A 13,365-nucleotide genomic window follows, 5' to 3' on the forward strand; every position below is an offset into this window, starting at 1 on the left:
GGCAGAGACAAAGATATTGTGACCAGAAGAAGGAGATTATTCTGAGACACATATAGCACTTTGACTTCTTTGATCCTTAGAGAGTATTTCAAAGTTTGTAGAAATGAAAAGCAGCAGAAGTCTTCTGGAGGATAATCAATTTGATTCTCAAATTTGACTGCCAAAAAAATGGCATTTTTACTTGTCCTCACATCTAAATTAGTTAGAACCGTAAAAATGCTAACTTTCCTAGCAGTTCTTCCAGGAAGCAAGCATTCATTTTCCTCTTCGTGTGTCTCATATTGGTTAAAACTCAGTGTTTCTAGAGACTTCAGTCATCAGTTCTACTAAACAAGGTAACGTCATCATTGTATCCCGGGGCTGAACACTCCAAGTTCTCTAGTAAAACATAATTGTTTTCATTGACATTCAGAGAGATGGCTTCTTTCTTAGCAGTGGATGTAAGCTCACTCCAGGTAATGTCAGTATTTTTAAAAGCATGTAGAAGGAAGATGCCAATGATAATAGTGAAGAATCCACTCAGGGTCCCAATGATATCTCCAGCTGTCATGCCATACCACTCTTGGAATAAGATGGCAGAGCAAGTGACTACCATGGATGTGAAGAATACATAATAAATGGGTGTGACAAGAGAGGTATTAAAGGTGTCCAGTGCCTTGTTGAGATAGTTAATCTGTGTAGTTACTGAAAGCACAAGTACAGCCAGCAAAACAAAGACCAGGGGATGTTTGTAAACTGGCTTCCATTCTATCAGCTCCTTAATGGCAATTCCCAGGCCTTTGACAGAAGAAACTGAAAACGCTCCAATCAAGGAACAGATTGAAATATAAACCAATATATTGGTCTGTCCTTTCTTTGGAGCCACAATCAAAATCAGCACCAAGGAGATCACAGTTATGATCACAGCAAAAGAAATAAACCCTGTTAGGAGGAGAAAAGAATTTGACGTTAGAAAATGCTCACAGGATTATACCTTTCTGAAATCTTGTTAGTCATGAGTTTAAGAGCATAGGTATTTTAGAAATAGAAGTGAGATTAAATTAAAAACAACATTATATTGCATAGTTCTCAATATTTTACAAAGAATTTTCACAAACATATCATTTAAATGTCACCAATACCACTATGAGCTAGGGCAAATATTATCAGAGTAAAATTTTTTATTTTCAGCGGAAGAAAGTGGCAAAGACTTGATTTTGAATATGTCTCTTGCCTCTACCATCCCCATCTCTCCCTTTCATTGTGTAAGAGGGGAAGCATGAACACAAAAATAAGTTCTGCCATCTTTTCAGGAGAAATAATAATCAAACCTCACTGTATCTCACAACCCACAAGGCATCCCACAATGTAGAAAGCTTATTACAATATTATTACAGATACTATTTGGTGAGGAGAAAAAGTGGAGTAGAATTTGAGTGGTTCTTTAGGGTGAATCACAGACCTGGGTCTCTCAATTTCATTTCCATTTCATGCAAAGATGTGACTTCCTTTTCTTGTGGGGCATGGATAACCATCACAGTTGACCCCAATATACTTAACATGCAGCCTATTTTCCCATGAATGTTCAAGTGCTCGTTTAAAAAGTAGGAAGATAATATTGCACTGTTGGGAGAGAAAAAATAAAAAATCACTATAGTTCAACTACCTTTTGATCCCATGGCAGCTCAGAAGTCACACTGTGGTACATGCCACCATGTATCCCAATGAGCTGACTGGAATACGCTATATGACACTGAAAACCCGAGATTGGTTTGAAACTCAGAACTGATGGGCAAATATGCTTCATTGTTTTTATATCTAAAAAGCTATAATATTCTATATCTTGTAATCTTTCAGTGATCTCACAAGAGGTTCTACTCAAGTCATTTTCAATTTACCCATCTTTTCCTGTAAAGCCAAGCAAAATAGAAAATCTTTTATATCTTACTGGCATGATACATTTAGAATATGTATGCCCATGGATGTTTCAAAGAAAGATACATTCCTAAAGAAAAATTACTCTGCTCAGGGCTAATAATCAGCTAGTTCATACCACTACAATCAAACGGACCAGGAGTATCCAATCTTTTGGCTTCCCTAGGCCACACTGGAAGAATTGTCTTGGGCAACACATAATACATACTAACAGTAATGACAGCTAATGAGTAAAAGAAAAAAAATCACAAAAAAACTCATAATGCTTTAAGACAGTTTACAAATTTATGTTGGGCCACGTTCAAAGCTGTCCTGGGTCACGTGCAGCCCATGGGCCATGGGTTAGAGAAGCTTGACATAGATTTTCAAAATATCAAAATACTTCCTTACTACCTGCTACTGCTCTGATACTTAGACCTATCTGGTACTCCTAATGCTTCAGTTGCTGTAGTTTCTGCAAACCAGCCTCCTTCCTCTAATGCCCTGTATCCCCATGAAGGCAATTAAGTGCCCATCTGTCCTCAAGATTATGATCAATTACCAGGTACTTTCCTAAAGTTGCCCTCATGTGGCCACTTGTAGGACTGCAGCCTTAGTGAAGACACTACTATTACTACTACTACTAGCTATTCATTGCATAGACAAGTGTTCCAAGTGCCTTATGTGTATTAACTCACTTAATTCTCACAACAATCCTATAAAGAAGCTAAAAAGAATTTAGTAGGCTCAATAATAAGTTTTCTACTAGAGGTTGATAATGAATAGAAAAGAAAAAGACAAGAACAGATAAAAATGTATATGCTTATTAAACACATTCATTTGGGATCATAATAAACTCAGAAAAATTGGATCCACATTCCATGAAATAGGAAAATTATTCCTGTTTCCAGTACTAAAGATACAGGGTCTCCAAACAGAAGTATCCAGCAAACAATGCAAGAATTTTAGTGAGAGTTAAATTTTTTTTTTTTTTTTTTTTTTGAGACGGAGTCTCGCTCTGTCGCCCAGGCTGGAGTGCAGTGGTCGGATCTCAGCTCACTGCAAGCTCCGCCTCCCGGGTTTACGCCATTCTCCTGCCTCAGCCTCCCGAGTAGCTGGGACTACAGGCGCCCGTCACCTCGCCCGGCTAGTTTTTTGTATTTTTTTTAATAGAGACGGGGTTTCACTGTGTTAGCCAGGATGGTCTCGATCTCCAGACCTCGTGATCCGCCCATCTCGGCCTCCCAAAGTGCTGGGATTACAGGCTTGAGCCACCACGCCTGGCCGAGAGTTAAAATTTAACCAAAACACCATGCTTTTAAAAGTCCTCTGATAACTACGGTCATTAACCACTATGATAAGAAAAAGAATTGACAGGACTCTGGCAATTTGTTCTGATGAGAGATTTAAAAAATCTTCTATGCTTCATTGCATTGTTACAAATGTAAAACACATTTATGTTAGTAGGAAATCAAACTCACTGTGTCTTAGGTTTTTAAAATAATAATGTGACAGTCTATTTCCTATTTCTACTGTTATAGTCTTCTCAAATTATTTTTGTGATTTCAGGCAAGAAAAAGTATTATTCTCACTTTATGAATGAGTAAACTGAGGCTGAGTGACTTGTCCAAAGCTTCCCAGGAGTCTCAGAAATAATTTGGGTTCATCTAGACTTTTAGAGTCCAGGTTGGTCTAGATTTGTGTGTTTGCTTTTAGATATCCATAGCCGTATGTTTCTTATGGTTTATCTTGGTCTTAAAATACCTACAGAAGCCAAGTTCCTTGTTGCTCACATACCTTATGAGAACACTCAGAGCACCCAGAGGGGTGACCAAGGTGGCGGGTGCAAAAGCATAAGCAGCAAAATTTGCAGCTTCTCCTGCTCCCACTAGAAAGCAAGCAGAGATATTGACATAAGAAATGGGCTTGCTTGTCAGAAGAGAAAAACAAACAAGTCATGCAAAGCAGTGGACTTTTAACCCAAAGACATGAGAAGATGTAGCTAAAAAGAATGATGTAACGTGTTTTATAGTGGGTAGGAGATAATTAATATTAAGAGATGCAGACAAACTGTAATACCAGGTGATACAAACTCAAAAGATGCAAAAAAAATGGTGACAGATGAGTACCCATTTTAAATGGCTTTCAATAGAAATTTTTAGCTACTGAAGACACATTTGGTGACTCTGATGAAATCTAGTAGAGGTAGCTTTGTAGTAAGCAGACAATTCTTTCACTTGCTCAAGAATACCTACAGTTTTGTAGGTTACCCACAACCACCAAAACCAGTTTGGAAAATTGGAATGGTTAAATCTGGTGTGTAGGTAGGGAATAGCCAGCAATACCTGCCACAGGCCCATGAAGTTAGATATGCTTCTATTGTAAGTGATCTACAAGCAAGTAACACTATCTCAGTAGCTTAACAAGATCCAGGGAGCTGTTTTAAAGTCATGATATGCTCCTGAATGTAATCTTTTTCTTATCTGAGGAACTCTAGACTTGCATGATATAGTGTGCTATAAATAACTTCTAGAGTGAGAGAAATCCCTTCAAGAGCTGGGCTCTTGTACTGGGGCCAAGTTATTCTCACAGAACACAGCTGGAAACTTGCCCACAGAATGTAGTATTTCATGCTGGCAACTACACCAAGCAAATGCTTATTGTAGAGAGAGAAAGGAACACCAGCATAATTTTTTTTATTTTTCCGTTTGGCTGCTATGCTACATCCCCCCAAATCTATAGGAGTACTCACCATTAGGAAAACATCATTAAACAAATCTAAACTTACAGAACAGAATAATTAAGACATTGCTCTCATCGAAAGAACCACTGCGAGGCCGGTGACTCATACCTGTAATCCTAGCACTTTGTGAGCTAGACAGGAGCAGATCACTTGAGGTCAGGAGTTCGAGATCAGCCTGGCCAATATGGTAAAACCCCATCTCGACTAAAAATACAAAAATTAGCCAGCTGTGGTGGCAAGCGCCTTTAGTTCCAGCTACTCTGGAGGCTGAGGCAGGAGAATCGCTTGAATCTGGGAGGTGGAGGTTGCAGTGAGCCACTGCACTCCAGCCTGGACAACAAGAGCGAGACACTGTCTCAAAAAATAAAAAACTAAATAAATAAAAAGAAAAAAAAAAAAGAACCGTGGCAGTTTTCTTGGAATATTAAGGTTTCCTTGGATATTTTATATTATTTATATTTTTATCTTTATAAATAGCTTTCCAGGAAAACGTTGACTTCATGATTAAAGTACTGTATGTATGTCACTTACTTAATCTCTAAGGTATGCTTTTCTCTCTTCAATACTGACATAAACTTTTTTACATGGTGAAAGCAAAATTGCAATGTAGTCACATAATATTCTCCTTATAATTTCATTATAAAGTATGGGTAGTGTGGGGAGATGCAAGTAAAAGAGAAAAAGAGAATGATCCAAATACCTATCTGGAATCTTCCCAGATAGCCCTGGTCAATTTTTATTCAAATAAAGAAAGTGGATGTAAAAGTACCCTAAAAACTGAAGGGGTGACCGGGCACAGTGGCTCACGCCTGTAATCACAGCTCTTTGGAAGGCCGAGGTGGGTGACCTGAGATTAGGAGTTCCAAGATCAGCCTGGCCAACATGGTGAGACCTCGTCTCTACTAAAAATACAAAAATTAGCTGGGTGTGGTGATGTGCACCTGTAATCCTAGGTACTCGGGAGGCTGAGGCAGGAGAATCGCTTGAACCTGGGAGGTGGAGGCTGCAGTGAGCCAAGATCGTGCCATTGCACTCCAGCCTGGGCCACAGAGCAAGACTCCATCTCAAAAAAAAAAAAAAAAAAAAAACACAAAAAAACAAAACTACAATAAACAAAAACTAAAGGGGCTATACATATTTACATTATTTTCATTAATCACACTTTTAGACTCCACCATTTATTAAAGAAAAGGTACCCAGTTCCTTCCCATAACAGGATCTTGCAAATACTGAAATGTGTTGCTTGGTTTGGGGGAATTCAGGGGAAGCTTTAAGACTCCTGGCTACAGAGGGAATTTATGATGTCCTTTTTGAGGTGAGCTTCCGTTTTAGGATTTAAGAAATTTCACTTAGTGGGGAGACTGAAGTCAGCAAAAGTGGCTGAGGGAGATGAACACTGCCTTCTATTTGGATATCACATTAGCATTTAGAAAGTGCTTTCAGATCCTACAAAGTCTCGTTTAATCCTCACAGCAGGTCTGGGAGGAAGGAGAGTGCTGACACCCCTCATTTCTTCTTCATTTGTTCAGTACCAAGCAGCCACAGAAGCCTTTCACTTCTCTGTGTTGTTGTCCTGGCAAGGAAACTGTACTCGTTCTTGAGAAAATATGCAGCTACAATAGTCACAGGTTCAAATTAGGAGGTGGGAAAACATGAAAGAAAAGTACTTTTCTCTATTGTTATGGTGAAGAAAACAGCACAAGTCTGTGGTTAAAATACAATATTTCAAAGGTCAACTTTTTCCCTTGCATTCCAAGACAGTACTGAGAGCACAAGCAGTGGGAAATAAGAGTAAAAATTAATTTATTCATATATAATAGTATATACAGGACAATATATTATACCAACACAAAAATTTTTAGACTAAAATTCCATCCTTGTTCCATTCTTGAGAGGAAGATTAACCAATTTTGAAAAATTTCATATAACCTATTTACTATCTTACAAATAAACAGTATTCTCAATATTAAAAACTTACTTGACAGCAATCCTACCCACCAGAGCCATTCCTTCAGGTAAGAATGTCCACCTTGTCCTAAAATACAAAAAAATAAAAATTAACAAAAAACGGGTTCTACACTGGAGGAAGGTTTGAAGAATTGACTTCTAGGAAGCGTACTGGATTATGGTTAGAAAAGTTAAGTCAGTAAACTAAAGTCTCTTAGTTTATTTACTTGGTCATTTCCAAAGCTCTTTTAAAGGTTTCCCCCCCAACAATTTACAATGATTTAACAAATCCCCTAATGGATTAATTGCATTTAGATTTTTTTCCATGTTTCTCTTATAAATATAATGCTCTCATGAACCTCCCTACACATACATCTTTGTAACACTGGAATGATTATTTCTCCAGGATAAATTCCTAGAAGTGTAATTGTTGGGTAGGGGGAAATGCATTTTTCAAAGAAATTGCCCACCAGAAAAGTTATGTCAATTTTTTAAAAAACTTTGCAAATTTGATATTTTAAAATAGTATGTCATTTCAATCTGCATTTTTCTGTTTGCCACCCATTTTATTCTTTTATGAATCGGGAGTTCATTTTTGTTTTATTTTTCCTGATTTTTAAAATAGATTCAGGGGTACAAGTGTAGTTGTGTTACATCAATCTATTGTAAAGTCTGGCCTTTAGTGTATCTATTACCTGAATAGTGAACACTGAACCCAATAGGTAGTATTTCATCCCTTACCTGCTTCTACCCTTTTACCCTCCCACCTTTTGGAATCTCTAATGTCCATTATTCCACTTTGAATGTGCATGTGTACCCATGGTTTAGCTCCCACTTACAAGTGAGAACATGCAGCTTTTGATTTTCTGTTTCTGAGTCACTGCACTTAGGATAATGGCCTCCAGTTCTGTCCATGTTGCTGCAAAAGATATGGTTTCATTTCTCTAACAGCTAAGTAGTATTCTATGGTGTGTGTATATAAATAAACCACATTTTCTTTATCCAGTCCTCTGTTGATGGGCACTTAGGTTGATTTCATGACTTTGCTGTTGTGAATAGCGGTGTGATAAACATTTGAGTGCAAGTGTCTTTTGATGAAATGATTTCTTTTCCTCAAGTAGTGGGACTGCTGGATTGAAGGGCAGTTCTATTTTTAGTTCTCTGAGAGATCGCCGTATTGTTTTCCACAGTGGTTGTACTAATTGACATCCCCACCAACAGAGTATAAGCATTCCCTTTTCTCTGCATTCTTGCCAACATCTGTTGTTTTTTGACTTATTAATAATAGCCATTCTGACTGGTGTAAGATGGTATCTCATTGTGGTTTTAATTTGCATTCCTCTGGTGATTAGTGACACTGAACATTTTTTCATATATTTGTTGGTCGCTTGCATGTCTTTTGAAAAATGTATGTTCGTATCCTTTACCCACTTTTTTATGGGTTTGTTTTTTTCTTGTTGTGTTGACTGAGTTCCTTGTAGATTCTGGGTATTAGACCTTTGTCAGATGCTTAGTTTGCAAGTATTTTCTCCTATTCTGCAGGCTTTTTACCCTGTTGATTATTTTTCTTGCTCTGCAGAAGCTTTTTACTTTAAGTCACATTTGTCTATTTTTGTTTTTGTTGCATTTCCTTTTGAGGAATTAGTCACAAATTCTTTGCCTAGGCCAATGTCCAGAAAAGTTTTTCCTAGGTTTTCTTCTAGGGCTTTTATAGTTTCAGGTTTTACATTTAAGTTTTTAATCCATCTTGAGTAGATTTTTGTATATGGTCAGATATAAGGTCCAGTTTTGTTCTTCGATATATGGTTCTACAATTTTCCTTGCACCATTTATTGACTAGGGCAGCCTTTCCCTAGCATATATTATTTTCAACTTCGTCAAAGATCAGTTGGTTGTTGGTATGCGGCTTTATTTCTGGGTTCTCTATTCTGTTCCACTGATCTATGTGTGTATTTTTATACCAGTACCATGCTGTTTTTGTTATGATAGCCTTATAGTATAATTTGAAGATACTGTGATACCTCCAGCTTTGTTCTTTTTGCTTAGGATTGCTTAAAACTTCCTGTATTATGTTTCCGTATCACCTTTGTTTTTCCACAAATGATAAGTTTTTCTTAATTTGTAGGAAATTTTATTTAATCATCAGGTTCACCGTATTTATGTCAGTCAGATGTGTGGACACAAATACTTCATTTCAGCTATGGTTAAAATTAAAAACAGAAAACATAAATAGTAAATTACATTGGTACTAATGAGGACTGTAAACGGAAGAAGATGGTTGACGTAAGAGTTTTTGAGAGTTTGGATTAGTCAATGAGAGAATAACAAGCATCAGGTAGATGCACTCTGCTTATTTTCTACCTTGTCATGCTGAAACCAAGTTTCTGTTTCATCTACTGAAAAGGACAAAATGCTTTTAAGGTATTCAAAGGTTATCTTCCTACTACTCTAATCTATGACTTTATGTCATTATATTTACTATAGAAAATGGAGTTTTCTTATGAATTTTAATATACTTAACCCTCTGCATTTGACCTAATTGATTTTGTTATAATTAAACAGGATATATATGCTATGAAGACTATTTTGCAAAGTAGTTAAGTGTGCTTATTTAGGACTTTCTCCTTAAGAAATTGGCAAATAACTAACTTGGAATCATATTACAACCCTGGACCTGACTATTGTCTAGTTGGTATTTCTTTGGGTACTAGTGAAACAATATTTATTTATGTATGTTTATTGGTCATTACATTTGCAAATAACTAAGTTGTAATTATGTTACCAAACTGAACCTATTGTCTAGTTGGTATCTTTGGGTACTAGTGAAACAATATTTACTTACATATGTTTATTGGTCATTTGCATTTCTTATTTTGTTTGCTTCTTGTTTATATGCTATGTCTATTTTCTATTAGGGTACTAACCTTTTTACTTATTCACTGCAGTAACTTTTTATATATTATGAAACTATACTTTGTCACATATTTCATCATATTTTCCCCAATACATCATTTACTTTTTAGTTTCAGTTTTTAAATTATTTCCATATGGGATTTTTTTCTCAATCTAGATAATCTCTTCCTTTATATAAAATGAATTCCTTCCCAGCACTTTGGGAGGCCGCGGTGGGTGGATCACGAGGTCAGGAGATCGAGACCATCCTGGCTAACATGGTGAAACCCTGTCTCTACTAAAAAATACAAAAAAGTAGCTGGGCAAGGTGGCGGGCACCTGTAGTCCCAGCTACTCGGGAGGCTGAGGCAGGAGAATAGCGTAAACCCGGGAGGCGGAGCTTGCAGTGAGCTGAGATCCGGCCACTGCACTCCAGCCTGGGGGACAGAGCGAGACTCTGTCTCCAAAAAAAAGAAAAAAAAAAAAGAATTCTTTATCTTTATGCTTAGAAAAGCCTTTTTTTTTTTTTTTTTTTTTTTTCCGATTATTTCATTTTTTTGGCCGGGTGCAGTGGCTCATGCCTGCAATCCCAGCACTTTGGAGGCCGAGGCGGGTAGATCATCTGTCAGGAGTTCGAGATCAGCCTGGCCAATATGGTGAAACCCTGTCTCTACTAAAAATACAAAATTAGCTGGGCATGGTGGCACATGCCTGTAATCCCGGCTACTTGGGAAGCCGAGGCAGGAAAATCACTTGAACCTGGGAGGTGGAGGTTGCAGCAAGCCAGAGATCATGCCATTGCACTCCAGACTGGCTGACAGAGCAAACCTCTGTCACGAAAAAAAAAAAAATAAATAAATAAATTTTATTTTTATATTAAATTCTAGCCTATCTGGAATGTATTTTGCTGAACGGTGTGAAGTAGAACTTTCATGTTTTTCTCCTCTAATTTTTCCCACTTGTCTTAATACTTGGAATGATTTGTCCTTTCTCCACAGTTTTGAAATGCCACTTTTTAAAATAACAAATTCAATTGTTATATATACTTGGGTCTGCTTACAAGTTTTAAATTATCTTTTATGATTTTGTCTGCTTTAATGCCAGTACCAAATTGTTTTAATATAGCATATGTTTTCTGATAGTACAAATCTCATCTCAATAGTACTTTTATAAACTTGCTTGTGTAATTTACAGTCTTTAGGTTTTTCCATATGGATGTTAGAAAAATGCTTAGATCTTAAAGTATACTTGATGAAAATGAATAGGACACTCATTGCTAATGAAGGGATAGTCAGGCAGACCTACTCAGCATCTTAAATGTCACTATAAATAGCAGCCTAATTCTATTGTTGTCCATTTATTGATTTAATGAATATCTATTAGGGGCCAAACACTGCTAGGGAAGGTTCCTGTTCTTGAGAATCTACTATCAATAAGCAAGTAAACCTATCAGCAACAATGAAGAATACATGTACAACTAAAAATTATCCTAGGTACAGTGAGGGAAACTACTAGTGCAATGACAGAATAATGGGGGTGGGGTGGGGAGACCTGCTGTTAGAGAATGGTCAAGGAAGGCCTTTATGAGGTGATGCTACTCACACTGAAGTCTGAAGGATGAGTCAGCTGAATGAAGGGCAGGGAGAAGAGTTCCAGGCAATGGGAAAAGACCTGTGGGTGGGACAGAACCAGACCTATTCCAGGAACAAGAGAAAAGTAGGTGATGGGGAGAAAAGCAGAAGTTGGAGAAGTGGCAGAGATCAGACACTGGGAGACACAGCTGACTCCATCAAGAAGACAGAGACTAAGATAAACCAAGCCAGTGAGTTATTATCATTGTAGCCTAGGATAATTTTTAGTTGTATGTGTATTCTTTTTTATTGCTGATAGGTTTACTTGCCTTGATAGTAGATTCTCAAGAACAGGAACCTTCCCTAGCAGTGTTTGGCCCCTAATAGATATTTATTAAATCAATAAATGGATAACAATAGAATTAGACTGCTATTTATAGTGACACTTAAGATGCTGAGTGGGTCTGCCAGACTATCCCTTCATTAGCCAGGAGTTTTCTATTCATTTTAATCAAAGACCTAAGTATTTTTCTAACATCCATATGGAAAAAATCGATAACTATAAATGACACAAGCAAGTTTGTAAGAGTACTGTTGAGATGTGGCCTTACAACAGGATCATTTCTGCAGTTAGAAACTTAAATTCATTGGTTGCATGTGTTTCTTACCAGCTCTAGTAACACCCTTGCTGGCCAGTTGCAAGAGGCCCTTCTTTTTCAGGATGAAGCTGGAGCCAATAAAAATACTTGAACTTACTGCCAGTACCAAGCCCACATAAAGACTGTATTTGTTTTCCACATTTGCTGAAATGCTCAAGTTGTTTATGCTGGAATTCAGGTCCGTGTAGAGCACAGGAGAAGCCAGCAGCTGTGACACATTTGTGATCTCACACCAAGCCTGGAAGGAGTTTTGACAGACCAGAGATAGTACATATCCTGGAAAAAAGGAAAGAAGAGAATGTAAGGAATGAAAGGGAGAGGTATTAAGGTTTACTGGCTTTCTGCAGGAAACAGAGCCTTGAGTGGATGGTACTGAAACATTTTACTACATGCAGGGAAGTCCTTAACAGGTGGCCCACAGGCCTACACACATTGTCATATTGGCTTGCACAGATTTTTGAAAATGATTTTAAAGTGTTTAGCTGTCATCACTTAAAAATGAGCAATTTTACAGAAAAGCCTGAATTCCCCCTATAAATTCGATCTGGCAACACTTGTGTCTTTGTTCTGGCAAATCAGCAACTTGATGGAGCAGCGAATAGCTGTTCAGACCTGGCTTGTGCTCAACAGTTCAACACAGCCTGTCACATCCCCTTCACTCTGCATTATCAGCCTGGCTACTGGAAAGCAGGGCTTGTGGGGCCTGAATGTAGGGAGGAAGCATAGCACCCTCAGTCTAGAAACCACATTGCAAGAAATCTATTCGCTGGGTGTGGTAGCTCACACCTGTAATACCAGCATTTTGGGAGGCCAAGGTGGGATGATTGCTTGATCCCAGGAGTTTGAGACCAGCCTGGGCAACATAGTGAAACTCCATCTACATAAAAGAAATTGAAAAATTAACTAGGCATGGTGCCGCACCTCTGTGGTCCTAGCTAATCAGGAGGCTGAGGTGGGAGGATCACTTGAGCCCAGGAGGATGAGGCTGCAGTGAGCTGCGATCACACCACTGCACTCCAGCCTAGGTAACAGAGCAAGATCCTGTCTCAAAAAAGGAAAAAAGAAATTGGCTGCACATTATGGTTGTAATCCCAGCACTTTGGGAGGCCAAGGTGGGTGGATCACTTGAGATCAGGCGTTTGAGACCAACCTGGCCAACATGGTGAAACCTCATCTCTACTAAAAATACAAAAATTAGAGGGGCATGGGCATGGTGGTGCGTGCCTGTAGTCCCAGCTACTCTGGAGGTGGAGGCAGGAGAATCACTTGAACCTGGGAGGCGGTTGCAGTGAGCTGAGATGGAGCCACTGCACTCCAGCCTGGGTGACAGAACGAGACTATTTCCAAAAAAAGAAAGAAGAAAGAAGAAAGAAGAAAGAAGAAAGAAGAAGGAGAAGGAGAAGAAGAAGGAGGAGAAGGAGAAGAGGAAGAAGAGGAAGAGGAGGAAGAGGAGGAGGAAGAGGAAGAAGAAGAGGAAGAAGAGGAAGAAGAAGAAGAAGAAAAAGAAGAAGAAGGAGGAGGAGGAGGAGGAAAGAAGAAGAAGAAAGAAGAAGAAAGCAGAAGAAAGAAAAAGAAGAAGATGAAGAAAGAAGATGAAGGAGGAAGAAGAAGAGGAAGAAGAAGAAGAAGAAGAAGAAGAAGAAGAAGAAGAAGAAGAAGA

At 38.2% G+C, this 13,365-nt stretch overlaps 1 protein-coding gene across 1 annotated transcript in view; it reads right to left on the reverse strand.

Annotated features, from left to right (window-relative positions):
- Positions 1-310: 310 nt before the first annotated feature.
- NIPAL1 (NIPA like domain containing 1) overlaps positions 311-13,365 on the reverse strand; it is a 20,001-nt gene continuing 6,946 nt past the window's right edge. Inside the window, exons 3-7 of the mRNA XM_031935285.1 lie at positions 11,715-11,981; positions 6,615-6,671; positions 3,691-3,781; positions 1,442-1,602; positions 311-921 (exon numbers count right to left, since the gene is read on the reverse strand). Coding sequence (XP_031791145.1) covers positions 311-921; positions 1,442-1,602; positions 3,691-3,781; positions 6,615-6,671; positions 11,715-11,981 — 1,187 coding nt within the window. The remainder of the gene's footprint in view (positions 922-1,441; positions 1,603-3,690; positions 3,782-6,614; positions 6,672-11,714; positions 11,982-13,365) is intronic.

The sequence above is a fragment of the Piliocolobus tephrosceles genome, chromosome 3 (genome assembly GCF_002776525.5).
Source record: "Piliocolobus tephrosceles isolate RC106 chromosome 3, ASM277652v3, whole genome shotgun sequence".
NCBI classification, from domain to species: Eukaryota; Metazoa; Chordata; class Mammalia; order Primates; family Cercopithecidae; genus Piliocolobus; species Piliocolobus tephrosceles.